This window comes from Panthera uncia (assembly GCF_023721935.1).
Source record: "Panthera uncia isolate 11264 chromosome C1 unlocalized genomic scaffold, Puncia_PCG_1.0 HiC_scaffold_4, whole genome shotgun sequence".
In the NCBI taxonomy this organism is placed as follows: Eukaryota; Metazoa; Chordata; class Mammalia; order Carnivora; family Felidae; genus Panthera; species Panthera uncia.
In genome coordinates this window covers 892,282-907,156 of record NW_026057585.1, presented here as the reverse complement: position 1 = coordinate 907,156, position 14,875 = coordinate 892,282, and the positions used below count along the sequence as shown (strand labels likewise).

The following is a 14,875-nucleotide window of genomic DNA, read 5'->3' as shown; positions in this document are numbered from 1 at the left end:
TGGGCAGAGGGAACCCAGTTCATGGAAGCCCCCAAGCCTGAGGTTGTCCCTGTGCCTGGGTAGAGAGAAAGCATCTTTTCCCTCTGCCTCAGCTTCCTGGTCTTGATCCCCAGGGTGGCTAACCTGGAAAAGGAAGTGGCCGGCCTGCGGGAGAAGATCCACCACTTAGATGATATGCTCAAGAGCCAGCAGCGGAAAGTCCGGCAGATGATAGAGCAGGTAAGCAGGGTCTGGTCTTCTGCGGCTTCAGCTGCCCCCTTGGGAGGTCACCACATGAAACTCAACCCCGGTTTCCTGTCACATCCACACTTTTGCTGTTCATTCTCCTGGGGAGCCTGGTTTATATTCCTACATGTCCCATAAAACATTTACGGCTACCAATTACGAGGTTTGAATGATTGGGATTCGCTTTTCTCCCATCTTTCCCCTTTGATTTTGGTCATTTGCCTTCTGCTTTCCAATGGGGAAAAAAGGAAGAGGCTTGTCACTCGTACACCTTGAAGAGTGCTGGTAAATGAATAATTAAGTCACAATATACTCACTTATCTGTGTGTGGATTATCAACCTTTGTACCTCATGGCAGATTTTCTGCCTTCCCCTACCTGAGCTTTAGGGTAGCACAGTCAGGATGTGCCATTTTGCGGGGCGCCTGGGTGGCTCATTCTGCTGAGCATCCGACTTCGGCTCAGGTCATGATCTCACAGCTCGTGCACTCGAGCTCCACGTCAGGCTCTGTGCTGACAGCTTGCAGCCTGCTTCAGATTCTGTGCCTCCCTCTCTCTGCCCCAACCTACTCACATTCTGTCTCTGTCACTCTCAAAAATAAATAAACATTAAAAAAAAATTATAATTAAAAAAAAAAAAAAAAAGATGTGCCATTTTGTGGAATTGTTTTGAGAACTTAAAACCCCCTAACTGGGAGGATGAATTTGCTGCATGTCTGCTCCATTAGGGCCAGGATTTTTCTGGTTAGTTCATTACTCCTTCCCAGTGTCTAGGACAGAGCCTGTCACACAGTAAGGCCTCGACAATTGTTTTTTTTTTAAGTAGGCTTCATGCCCAGCGCAGAGCCCAACACAGGGCTTGAACTCACGGCCCTGAGATCAAGACCTGAGCTAAAATCCAGAGTTAGAGGCTCAACCGACTGAGTCACCCAGGCGCCCCCAAATATTTCTTGAATGAATAAGTAATTTGTATTCCCCAACATCAAATGGAATGGGTTTTGAGCCATTTATGATTTGGGATCATCAGAGTGGTGTTCTCCTCGCCACAACCCCCCCCCCCACACACACACACCTGGGATAATCAAGAGCTCAATATTGACTGAAATGAGGCTTTTATAGAAAAGCAAGTGGCGCCTGGGTGGCTCAGTTGGTTAAGTGTCCGACTTCAGCTCGGGTCATGGTCTTGCAGTTCACAAGTTCGAGCCCCACATTGGCTGTCTGCTGTCAGTGCCAAGCCTGCTTCAGATTCTCTGTTCCCCTCTTCCTCTGCCCCTCCCCTGCTTGTGCTCGCTCTCTCTCTCAAAAATAAAATAAACATTAAGAAAGAAAAAAAGAAAGAGAGAGAGAGAGAGAGAAAGAAAGAAAGAAAGAAAGAAAGCAAGCAAGCTAAGCAAGTCATGGGAGAGGTGCAAAAGACTGCCTTATGTCTCTGCTGGCTCCCCAGTAGCAGGGTGAAGTTCGATGAGTATGTACTGAGTCATTTCAAAATGAGCCCCATGGTCCCCCACATCTTTGCAGCTCCAGAATTCAAAAGCTGTGGTCCAGTCAAAGGACAGCACCATCCAGGAGCTCAAGGAGAAAATCGCCTACCTGGAAGCAGAGGTGTGTGCCCTGAGCAGCCCTGGGAAGGGAGCAGGCTCTTGAAGACAGGACTGTACCTAGGGAGGGAGAGATTCTGGAGGGGTCTTCGTCCTGTCTGGCTGCCTGCTCGGAAGTGAGTATCTGGGATGGCCGTTGATGTTCAGTTCAGCCAAGTCAAGTGTTTTCTGAGAACCTTCAGGGAGTCACACCGGTAAGAGCTGTCCCTACTCCAGAGGGGTGCGTCATCACGGTGTGAGCCCCGCGCCATGAGCTGAGCAAAGGAGCTGACAGTAGAGCTGGGCTGTGAAGCAGGGGGCTTTCCGTAGGAGGAGTCTTCTCCATGCCTAAAGTGATGGTCTTGATCCGCTCATAAGTTCTTAGTCTAATTTCCGCCTTTCCTCAGAACCCTTCCTGCCTGCAGACTACCTGAAGATTGCTTTTCAGGCTCTGTGTGAAGGTCCTTTGCAGTGGAGATATAAAAAAAAAAACGGGAGCCTGGGTTGTTTATCTCCAGAATTCGCACTCTAGATTTAGAGATAAAATATGTTAAAAAAAAAAGACCTTATAGTATAAGGAGTATAGTCAGTGTTACTGTAATAACATTGTATGATGAGTATAATGTAGCAGGTAGAGTTGTGGAGTTACTGTGTTTTACACCTAAAACTAAGGTAGCCTTGTGTGTCAACTATACTTCAATAGTGAAAAAACAAAGACCCAAGAATATCTTATATAAATGCATGTCAACAAAAGGCAAGTAAATATCTCAAGTGGCTACAAGAAATGGTATACAGGAAATGTATAGGAAGGACAGCAGGGGACGATCAGTGTTTCACACAGTTCTTGAAGGAGGGAGGTAGGATCAAGAACAGCGGGATGAGGGCGATCCGGAGTGGTGAAAATGGGGGTTAAGGGGGAAGAGGGCATGCCGGTGGTGGCACGCAGGGTCAGGGTGGCTGTCACAGTAGCACAAACAGGTGGGGAGAGCATAATGATCTAGTTAAATGTCACACGTGACAAGCCAGAAAATGGCCAACGCTGACTGCACAACTCGTATTACAGAATTTAGAGATGCATGACCGGATGGAACACCTGATAGAAAAACAGGTCAGTCATGGCAACTTCAGCACCCAGACCTGGGCCAAGACGGAGAGCCTGGGCAGGTGAGTGGGCATGCACGCAGTGGGGCCCAGGGAGGAAGTGAGGCAAGTGAGGACAGTGCTGAGGCCAGGGAGAGGCTTTTGTGAATCCATCTTAGGCTCTTGGTCTCTAATTTTACCTGTTCTCCACCAGAGCCATTCTCCACCCAGATCGGCGGAGAGCCTGATAGCACAACCCCAAGGAGGTCCATGAACAGCCTCTAGATGTGAATGGACCCCCTGAAATTGTTTGTAAAAGTCATGAGTGTATAATGAGTACATTACTTCTAGGGAGAGGGCTTCTGTTTCCAAGAGATTCACGAAAAGATCGCACACTTTGAAAAAAACCAGAACCACCGCTGTCCCCACCTCTCAGCTGTGTAACTGCTCCTTGTTTTCTTATTACCCCGCCCCCAAGCAGTACTTCCGCTCTCCTCATCTTTTCTCAGACGGTGCTGACGGTCAGTGGTTCAAGGCATTAGAACCAAGAGATCAGCCAACACTGGAGTGTGGAACCCTAGAGGCGAATGTGGGGGGTGGCTGTGTGCAGGGCAGGCAACATGAAGCACTCAGCGTTTCCCACTTTCTTTCAGCGTGAGGATATCCAAGCCCCCCAGCCCTAATAAGCCCATGCCTCTTATCCGAGTGGTGGAAACATGAGCGGAAGGAGCCAGATGCCGCTGTTGCTGCTGCCTCTTGCCTGCGGAGAAGCCCACCACCCCTGTAGGCCGTTAGCCCCAACTTTGACTTCCTGACTGATCCCTGGCTGCACTCGAGGCTTGGGGTTCATGTGTCCCACTGTTTCTAAACTCCTGACCCCTGGATGCTGGGTGGACAGAGGACAAGCACCTCCTGGGGACACTGCAGCCTTTTGGAGGATGCTGTCCTGCCGGCAAGGGCCAGGGCAGTATCCTTATCCCTGTAGTATTATTTCTCTGTAGCAGAACCTCCCTTCTCTTGTAGACTGGAGTTCAGCTGCCCCAGAGTCAGGGGAGGTGACAAGATTTGCCTCAGCCCTACAAGCTGGAGGCACAGATGTCCACAGCGATTGGAGGGTGTCCTGGGGGAATGAAGTTCCCTCTGCAAACACAGATCCATTGTTAGCAACACATTGTTTGTTTTTCTACTTGTTCCACTGCTGACCCGGGCCTCCTACAGATAGACACGGGTGACCTGTCAAGGCCTGAGCAGAGTCAGTGAGCCTCAGCTTTGGCCAGCCTTGTCTTCCTGGGAGAAGGAAATGTACATTCCGGGAATAACTTTTAGTGTAAAGATTCTGTAGGGCCACAGATAGTTGCAAGTGACTTCTGTCTGCTGGGAAGGGTCCCAGCATGTCTTAGGGTTTTCCCCTAAGACGCGGTGCCAGGTAGACCTCAGTCTTCTTGACTCAGGAGCCTAAAAACTGTTTTCACTGGGTTACATCAATCTCAGCGAAGCTCTCATTGTATTTATTTTGCTAAGTTATTGGTGTTTTTCCTTTACATCTCACAATTGATTTAATACCAGAGTTTTACAGCCTTCTCTTGCGGTGTTTGGATTTGTTCCACCCTGGGGAAAAATGTGTTCCCGCTGGACTTGTTAATTTCAGAATAAATCTTTTCCTCTTTTTCTTCTACCTGCTTCTTTCCCTTCTTCCTGGAAACATGATCTGAACCTCAGAAAGGCAAGCAAATTTGCCCTGAGGCGTTGGAGTCTTAGCGTATGCCTTTTGGGAGAAAGGGTGATCGGAAGTCTTTGGGGGAGGGATTAAATTCTTCCCCTAAATGCTCTGCACCCTCTGCTCCACAATTGGTCAGTTTTCCTGGCTCTGAATGACCCTGACCCTCACCAAATTTTAAGGCTCTTCCTGCAGCCTCAAGAAGGAGATAAGTATCAGGATGTGGTACTATAGGGCACAGAAACATTAAAGATAAACATGGATCAAGTCTTGTGGTTCTAGCTGGCTCAAAGCCAGAAGGCTGAACTTGTGTGTGTTTCTGTGTATCAGGACTGGGCTGGTGTACCAGCGCTGTCCAGGTGTTATGCGTTCACTTTTCTCATTTGTAAAACCAGGGGGGCTCAGATCAGATGGACTCCATGGGCCCTTCCAGTTCTGATGTTTTTTTTTCCTGTGGCATATTCTTTGTATGGCTAATTGAATAAAATATGTTAATGTGTCTCTTTGAGCTGCTGGTCTGTTCCCCCCCCCCCCCCCCCCCAGCACTTTTCTGGGAGGAAGAAAGAGGATGGTTTTAGTGTCTGTGAAAGATGGGCACCCCGCTGTCACATCTGGAAGGTGTGGTGCAGACAATCCAAACACTGAAGGACTTTGTGGCATTCAGAGGAGTTAGAATGTCCCCCTTAAGCAGCTCCGTTTCATGGTCTGGGTCTTCATTATTGGAGGTGGCCCCTAACTTCGACCCTATCTGGGGTGGTGGCCTGGTGGGACCCCCTAAGCTTGGCCAGTGTGTTTCCTCCTTGACTGGAGAAGAAGTGGTTACGGCAGAGGCCCTATCATTACTTAGAGATTCACCAACCAGCACTGGAGGAAATGGGAGCAACTCTAGGTCCTTTGCAGAAATAGCAGGCACTCTGGAAATGCTGACTGCAGCTGTTCAAGGGTCTCGTTTCTGGCTTGCTCTGGGCTCTCTCTCATTCAATTAGTGCGATGATCTTTTTTTTTTTTCCTTTATGCTAAGAATGCTGTTGAATGTACAACCCCCCCTTCCGCCCCGGGGCATAGCTAAATTTACATGAATCTTTTCTAGACCAAAAAAACTGGAAATACAGCCCCCTTTATCCCTGGCCACTTCCTTCTAGCTTTCCTTTCTCCTTCAATGGAAAGAATGGAAATTTTTTTTCTTCGGACTGTCCTTCCCCTTTCTGCTCGTCAGCTAATTCACACTCCAGGTTTCAGAATGCGTTGGAAGCCTTCCATTCCAGACCTGGGTTTGTCTTCTGGCAGCCCAGGGCTCTCGTCTATCTTTGGCAGCCTTGCTTGGCATGGGTATAGCTAGACTGTGCTTGTTCACAGAATATGAAGAGGGTAGAAGCAGGGTGGGGCTGCTTATGGCGCCAAGACTCGCAAGGCTGGAAGGCAGGAGTGAGTGTACTGCCATACAGGAAAGGGAGGCTCTCAACCCAGGCCTCGAAGGCTTGGTGGGATGAGCGGAGACTTGGGTTGGAGATAATGAAGTGGTCTGGAGACTAGAACCAGGGCAGAAACATGCCCCTGCTGTGTATTTGCCACGGTCTAGTGGTATCATCTCTGAAAGGAGCAGGGGCTTGTTCCAAAGACTAAGGAGGGTCTATGGGAAGAGGAAGTAGTGGAGGGAAATGTCATTTCTATCTTGGCGACCTTTTCAGTGGAGAGCAGGGACTGGAGCCTGAAGAAGGGCGTGGTGAACAAGCTGCTCCTGATTTCTGCCTGTTATGTCACTTGTAAGGCAGCTCTGTGCTGCTTGAATGTTTTGTGGAGGGAAGATGGAGTCTGCCTGCCCGGGACCTTTGCCACGAAGGCCTGTTTCTTTGAGCTGGGTGCTAAGAGCCGGCTGGACACGCAGCCAGCGGCAGCCAGCTCCCTGCAGACCTGCCGCGTCGGCCCCAACGTGAGAAAGGAAGGTCGTAGGAGCACTCCTTGCCTCCTGAAAAGGGCCACTGTTCCTGCGTCTCTTCATGTGTCCCCTAATGCAAACAGAAAAGTCTGAGAGGGACATGGTATTTCAACCATGAGGTGCATGGCAACTCTTTAAATATTTAGTTAGTTATAGTTTTATTGAAATTCCAGTTAACATACAATATAATAGTTTCAGCGTACAATACAGTGATTCAACACTTCCATACATCACCCAGTACTCATCAGAACAAGTGCCCTCCTTAATCCCCATCACGTATTTCCCCCATCCCCCTGCCCACGGCAACTTTAATAACTGAATTTCTTTTTTTTTTTTTTTCATGAAGTTTATTTTTTAAGTTTACTTGGAGAAGGAGGGAGACAGAATCCTGAGCAGGCTCCATGATGTCAGAGCAGAGCCCAATGGGGGGCTCAAATTCACGAACCTTGAGACCACTGACCTGAGCCGAAATCAAGAGTTGGACACTTAACTGATGAGCCACCCACGCACCCCTAAAACTAAATTTCTAAAGCGCAAAGTTGATTGGCACATTTTCATCTCTATTTAATCTTTTAAATCTTTTGGGGTGCTTGGGTGGCTCGGTCGGTTGAGCGTCAGACTTCAGCTCAGGTCATGATCTTGTAGTTCTTGAGTTCGAGCCACGTGTCAGGCTCTGTGCTGACAGACAGCTCAGAGCCTGGAGCCTGCTTCGGATTCTTTGTCTCCCTCTCTCTCTCCCCCTCCCCTGCTTGCACTCCATCTCTCATTCTCTCTCTCAAGAATAAATAATAAACATTTTTAAAAAATTGAATCTTTACGAAATGTTCTAAGATTTACCTTGGAAAGATGCTCTGCTATGATATGGCTTAAAGCAACTTAATTTGACTGAGGAGGGCAATGTCCCTTGGGGTTCCAAAACAGCTTTTCCTCTTCAGTGAACTCTTCAGTATGTATTGCTGTTTTGTATGGGGCCTCTACTAGTCCCCTGGGCTCCCTCATCCCTCAGAGCCACACGTGCCGGGGCTTGGGTCTGAGCTTGTTCAGGCTCTGACCCAACAGCAGATGTTAGCCCAGAGCCCTTGGCCTCTTTTCCATGCTTTGATTTAGCATTCTGGCTTTATAAGGAGAAATTGTGTCCTAGCTTCCCTGCCCCAGTTCTAAGCACCATGGCCTTGAAACTGAAAGTTGGAGACCTAAATATTCTCTAGACCCTCTTCCTCCAGGCTAAGGACAAAGGAGATGTTTTTTTACAGGTGAGTCATTTCTAGCTCCACGCGCTCTGCAGGTTGGTGGTGAGACCTTTTTTGAACTCTAAAATGTGTGTGGCCTTTCTACTGGAATCTGTCTTTTCCTGGAGCCTTCTGGGACATGGGACTGAGGCTAGATGGTGACAGGATAATTAATTTCCTGACAAGGGGTTGGTTGCCAAATCATAGACCACAGGATCTCAGCCAGCGGAGGGGTGAAAAACCAATGCTCATCACTTATCTACCCGTTCAGTGCTGCTTACATGCCTAGGCCTTTCCTTCCTGTCATTGGTATTCTGGGTGCTGTGTCTCTCTCTGTTTGTGTGAGTTGGCCTACGTAAAACATACTGTTGTGGGGGGACAAATTTGAAAAACACTGCTGTTTAGAAACAACTCAGTTTTCCATCTGTCTTTCTACTCTACTGCTCACACAGGACACGTCACTTCTGATGCTACTGGTCACCAAAAGTGTGAGATTTTCCCCACACCAAGCCACTGAGGACACCAGCTGGGTGTCCTACAATTTAACTCCCTTCTGACACCACCTACCTGGAGATAGCGTCAGATCCCTCAGGGTAAAAGCTCCGTCCACAAGCCTGTCCCCAACTTCAGATGCCAATCACAAGTAGCAGGCCCCCAGGCTCCCACTACTTCTGTCTGACTTGGATACAAATTGGAGGTTCCCACAACCCTTTCCTTGGCTTTGATTAATTTGCTAGAGTGGATCACAGAACTCGGAAACATTTAAGTTTACCAGTTGATTACAGGACATGATAAAGGATGCAGATGATGAAGAGATACCTAGGGTGAGGTCTGGGAAGGTCCTGACTGCAGAAGCATCTGTCCCCATGGAGCTGGGGTGCGTCACCCTCCGGGTGTACATGCGTTTGCCAGCCTGGGAGCTCGTGGGACCCCATGCTGGTGAGATTTCACGGAGGCTTTCCCACATAGGCACGATCAATTCTTAACTCCATTTCCAGGCTCTCGCCTTATCCAGGGGCCTGCCCAGAGTTGCCTCACTAGGACCAAAGATGTTGCTGATGCTCTCATCACTTAGGAATTCACAAAGGTTTCAGGAGCTCTGCATTAGAAATCAGGGGCCAAGACAAATTTTAGAACAAGAAATGTTCCCATGCTCTTATCACTTAGGACATTATAAGCGTTTTAGGAGCTCTGTGCCAGGAACTGTGAGTATGTGTGTGTGTGTATGTATATATGTATGTGTGTGTATATATACACATATATACACACACCTCACAACTGGTATATAGGACAGACCTCTTTCCTTGGATATATTGTAATCCCAGGGTCAGGAGGACAGAAATAGACTCCCTTCCAAAATCTCTCCCCTATTCACTTTCTCTTTGTAAAGAGAGTCCCTCTCTTCAGTGATTCAGGCTAGAGACTTTAAAGCCATCTTGACCCTTCTTTCCATTTGTCTCTTGTGTCCAGTGGCCAACACGTCCTGATGTTTCCTCATGTGAAAAATCCCTCAGACTTTCCCCTTCTGTGTCCACAACCTTGTCTCAGCCAGTCTTGAAGTCTGGATTACTGCAGAAGCCAGTGCCTGCTGCTCCCCTACCTTATAGTCTAATCTACCCCAAGCCCATCCTCCTTACCACCATCATTGGAATCTTTCCCCAATACTAGTTTCATCCTACCAGCTGGGGTTATTCAGCAGGACCAAAAAAAAAAAAAAAAAAAAAAAGGCTGATGGGAAACAGGACAGTCTCCAGAGATGAACATGTGTTCCATGGGAGGAGGGGCAGTTCTCCATCTGGCCCCAAAGGGCAGAGCTCAAATCTGTGGGTGGCTTTGGGGGGAGACAGCCAAGGAACAGAAAGAATGCATTGACAAGGAGAGATTAGGTCCAGTCGGCAAGTTTCCCCGCAGACACTGGTAATAGCCTGTTTGGAAAACACCCTGAAATACAATATACCTAGGAATCACCTTATTTGGAAATGTCAATGATCGACGTGAGGACAATGACCAAATTTTGTGGAGAAATACAGGAAAAGTCAATGAAGAAAAACCTCCCCAGATGGCAAAAGTAAAACTGTAAAGATGTCAATTCTTTCTTAATTTAATTTTGGGCTTTGTGTAATTACAGTGAAAATCCCAATAGAGTCCTTTTAGAATCGGATATAATTATTTTAAAATTTATCTGGAAGAGTAAACAGGGGAGATAGTAAAGAAAACATTGAAAACAGTGCTTGATTGGGAGGAGGATTAGCCTTGGCAGACAGTAAATCATGATACAGCTTGTACATCAATTTAGCAGACTGGCTAGGTGAAAACAGACCCAATTTTATTTAGCATTTAAAAAGGACAATGTGGGGGGCGGGGGGAGCACCTGGGTGGCTCAGTCAGTTGAGCATCCTTGGCTCAGGTCATGATCTCACAGCTTGTGAGTTCAGGCCCGGCGTCGGGCTCTGTGCTGACAGCTCAGAGCCTGGATCCTGCTTTGGATCCTGTGTCTCCCTCTCTCTCTGCCCCTAACCCACTCGCATTTGTCTCTGTCTCTCTCAAAAATAAATAAACATTAAAAAAAAATTTTTAAAAAAAGGACAATGGGGAGGGGTGCCTGGGTGTCTCAGTTGATTGAGCCTCCCCACTCTTGATTTCAGCTCGGGTCATAATCCCAGGGTCATGGGATTGAGCCCTGTGTTGGGCTCCACACTGACTGTGGAGCTTAAGATTCTCTCTCTCACTCTCGGGGCACCTGGGTGGCTTAGTCAGTTGAGCATCTGACTTCGGCTCAGGTCATGATGTCATGGTTCGTGAGTTTGAGCCCCGGGTCGGGCTCTGTGCTGACAGCTCGGAGCCTGGAGCCTGCTTCAGATTCTGTGTCTCCCTCTCTCTCTGCCCCTCCCACGCTCACACTCTGTCTTTATCTCTCAAAGACAAATAAACATCTTTTAAAAAATTTAAGATTCTCTCTCTCTCTTTCTCTCCCTCTGCCACTCTCCCCTCTCCCCTCACCCCCCACCCCAAAAAAAGGACTATGGGCAGAAAGGCATTTGAACGGCTGGTTAAAATTTGGGGTGGAAGGATTCTATCCTTAAACAGTACACCCAAATTAAATTCCAAGTGAATTAAAAATCATAAATTGACTTCAGAAAAACTACAGCCATTTGCAACTACATGGATAGAACTGAAGGGTATTATGCTAAGTGAAATTAGAGAAAGACAAATATATGACTTCACTCATATGAAGACTTGAAAAGATGAAACAGATGAACATAAGGGAAGGGAAACAAAAAGGATATAAAAACAGGGAGGGGGACAAAACATAAGAGACTCATAAATATGGAGAACAAACAGAGGGTCACTGGAAGGGGTGTAGGAGGGGGGATGGGCTAAATGGGTAAGGGGCACTAAGGAATCTACTCCTGAAATCATTGTTGCACTATATGCTAATTTGGATGTAAATTAAAAAAAACAAAACTAGAAAAAAATTTAATATCAACTCTGAGAGATCAATTTAGAATTTTAGTACTAGAGGTCATGAAGGAATATGTCAGTTGTACCTCAAAAATTTAATTCACAAAAATGTAAAACTTAAAATGTTATTTATTTGTTGATGTTTATTTATTTTTGAGAGAGAGGCAGATTGCAAGCAGAGGGAGGGGCAGAGAGAAAGGAAGACACAGAATCTGAAGCAGGCTCCAGGCTCTGAGCTTTCAGCACAGAGCCCGAGGCAGAGCCCGAACCCACAAACCATGAGACCATGACCTGAGCCGAAGTTGGTCACTCAACCACCCAGGCCAAGCCACCCAGGCACCCCCCAAAAATTTTTATTTTTGAGAAAGAGAACGTGGGCAGGGGAGGGGAGGAGAGGGAGGGAGACAGAGTATCTGAAGCAGGCTCTGCACTTACAGCAAAGAGCCCGATGCAGGGCTTGAACTCACGAACCGTGAGATGGTGACCTGAGCTGAAGTTGGTTGCTTAACCGACTGAGCCACCCAGGCGCCCTTGTATGTATGTATTTTTAAATGCTTGTTTATTTATTTTGAGAGAGAGAGCAGGGGAGGGGGAGAGTGAGAGGGAGAGAGAGAGAATCTCAAGCAGGCTCTGCGCTGTCAGGCCTAGGACTTGAATTCACAATGACCTGAACTGAAATCAAGAGTTGGTTGTTTGACCCACCCAGATGCCCCCATATGTGTATTTATTAGGCTCCTACTGTGTGTAAGGCACGGAGACTTGGACCGGGGATTCGGGTTGGTGACAGCAGTGAGCTAGACCAGCATGGTGGATGGAATGACAATACGGGTTGCAAGTTCAACTGGCTTAAGCAATAAAGGATCAGTCCTTTCCGGCTCAGGTGACCAGAAGCTCAGGTGAGTGTCCATAGGGTACTTAGGGGTATCACTAAAGATGACTCATTCTATTTCTTCTCTCTGCACAAGAGTTGTGTTGCGGTGCTTCTTGTAACAGTGTTAAACGGGAAACGACACGTCCAACAGCAGAGACAGATTAAGGATGTGAGGACACAGCTACCCTGGAACATTATACATTCACTACAAATGGCCTTTACGAAGACGATGTCAAATCAGGGAGCAGTGCTCAGAATGTTAAGTGACAAAAAGTAGGACACAAAATTATATGGACACTTCCTACAGCTTTGCAAAAGAAAAAAAATGTTTCTAAAAAGACTAGAAATAAATACTCTGAACCACTTACCATGCTAGTGCCGTGTGATTTGTTTTTGTTTGGTTTTTGTTACCTTGACCCTTCATTTTCCAAGTTTCCTATGTGTTTGTTCTTTTCTCTCCAGCAAGGCTGCTTCCCATACTGCCTTCTGCTCAGGCTGGGACCATTCCTGTCCTTGTACATCTGTTGGTGTTATTTCTGTCACCTAGAATGCCTTTCTCTTTTGACCTAGTAACCCATTTGATGTTGACTGATAATTGATACAATGATATTGTGCAGTTTATAGAAGATGTACATGAAAACACTTTTTTTTTAATGTTTATTTTTGAGACAATGCGAGAGACAGAGTGCAAGCAGTGGAGGAGCAGACAGAGAGAGACACAGAATCTGAAGCGGGCTCCAGGCTCTGAGCTGTCAGCCCAGAGCATGACACGGGGCTCGAACTCACAAACCTGATCATGACCTGAGCCGAAGTTGGACGCTTAACTGACTGAGCCACCCAGGCGCCCTACATGAAAACACTTTGTAAAGTGCTTTATAGATGTCAGTTTTTACTGTTAGGAATTAAAAAGGAAGAAGAGGAGGAAGAAAAAAAACCCTATTATTTGCACTGCACTGTGCCAGGTGCTAAGGGAGATCAGAACGGACAAATCCAGAACAGAACTGTGGCCTCCAGAAGCTTACAGTCTTGTCAGGTGGGTGGGGGGAAAACAACACGTGGATGCTCACCTGAGAGAGGTGAGTAGTGCTGTGAGAGAAGAGGTGGGGCAGTATGTGGGGTTAGAAGCAGGCCCAGGAGAAAGGGCGAGAAGAAAGCCTGAGTTGGAAATAATCAGCCTGTGTGGGGGTTAGTGAGTGCAGCTGAAAAGTCCTCCTGGAAAGTAGTGGGGAGGGGAGGCAGGGGGAAATAGGGTGGGTCTGGTGGACTCTAATCTTGACAGCAACAGTTCTCCAATGGAGTTGTTTTGTTTTTTTTTTTAAACTAGCATGTAGGTTCTTGGGGGGCAGGGATCTTCTTGTGTGTCTGGTTCAACACCAAATCCCTAGTGCATAGAGGAGTGGTACCTGGCCCAGTAGATGCTCAAAAAATACTGGTTAAAGGGAAGTTGGAATGAAGGCTAATCCCAAAGAGGTGGATGATGCAGATTGAAAAGGTAAAGGCTGGCGGCAAAGAGACAGGTTAGCTGACTGTTAGGGCACCTCCAGACATGAAGTAATGAGAAACTGACCTGGGGTAGTGGCCACGGAACCGAAAAGTAAGGGACTGGTATGAATCAGTTTGGAAAGAATGGTTATGTCTTGGTGACTGACCAGCTGAACACAGGACATAGAAAGGAATCAAAGATAACATCAAGGAAAGTCGCTCGTGCTTCAAGCCTTCCAGGAGGGCTTCCCGGAATTCTCAAGCCTGGGCTGTGTGTTCCCTTTCTGAACTCAACACAAATAATCTGCATTACCCCATTTTGGGGCATAAACATTATAATCCAGACTTTGCAGGGTGCCTGGGTGGCTCAGTCAGTTGAGCGTCCGACTTCAGCTCAGGTCATGATCTCATGGCTCGTGAGTTTGAGCCCCGCATCCAGCTCTGTGCTGACAGCTCAGAGCCTGGAGCCTGCTTCAGATTCTGTGTCTCCCTCTCTGCCCATAACCCACTCGCATTCTGTCTTTGTCTCTCTCAAAAATAAATGAACATTAGAAACAAATTATAATCCAGGCTTGGGTTTGTTTCCCCAACTAGACTGCAGGCTTTTAAAGGTCAGAGGTATCTCCAGTCCCCACAATGCCTGGTCCTACCACTGCCACATAGTACATGCTCACGAAGTCCTCACTGCTTTAGAAGAAACCCGTATTCGCCTCTGTGCTGAAGAGGGCCCTTTACTTTTGTTTTGTTTTGTTAAATTGTTTTCATCTTCTGTCTTAGTTGTTTCCAGGGAGTAAGGAGGAGGCACATCCTGAATACTAATACTCATGTCCTCATGGAATAGTCCCCGTGGAAAAGTCAAGTACCAACTATTAGCACTGCCACCAACAATGAATAATTTCATTCATTCATTTGTTCTTATGTTGGGTTAGCAGAGGTGACTAGTGTAGCATGGAGCCTATACTCAGCATGGGCTTTGGGTCTTGCTTATAATCTTAGATCTGTCACTTATTGGCCATGCTGGCTTGGAAAAGTTATTTAACCTCTCCTAGCTTTAGTTTACTCATCCATAAAATCAAGATGATAACGTCTACCTAATAACATCTGCTGAGTGCTTACAGTGTGCACTGCCATTTAAATCCCACTTTACAGATGAGGAAATGGATACACGGAGAGTAGGGATGCATAGATAGGAAGTGTAGAACCAGGAGGTGGTCATAGGCGATCTGATCCCATGGCTCTTGTGCTTAGTGTGGTGCTTTATAACCTCACAGGTGTGGTGGTGGTCAGCACAAGGCCA

General features: G+C 47.1%; 1 protein-coding gene across 6 annotated transcripts in view; it reads left to right on the top strand.

Moving 5' to 3' along the window:
* TUFT1 (tuftelin 1) overlaps window positions 1–12,463 on the top strand; it is a 48,922-nt gene extending 36,459 nt beyond the window's left edge. For 5 of the 6 annotated variants that reach the window (XM_049616276.1, XM_049616274.1, XM_049616279.1 and 2 more), the window contains 4 exons: window positions 114–219; window positions 1,743–1,826; window positions 2,865–2,965; window positions 3,535–5,099. In XM_049616276.1, coding sequence (XP_049472233.1) covers window positions 114–219; window positions 1,743–1,826; window positions 2,865–2,965; window positions 3,535–3,601 — 358 coding nt within the window. In that variant the 3' untranslated portion in view covers window positions 3,602–5,099. Of the gene's footprint in view, window positions 1–113; window positions 220–1,742; window positions 1,827–2,864; window positions 2,966–3,534; window positions 5,100–12,190 lie in introns of those variants that run through there. The other variant, XM_049616277.1, reaches the window with a different exon arrangement.
* The last annotated feature ends 2,412 nt before the right edge of the window (window positions 12,464–14,875 follow it).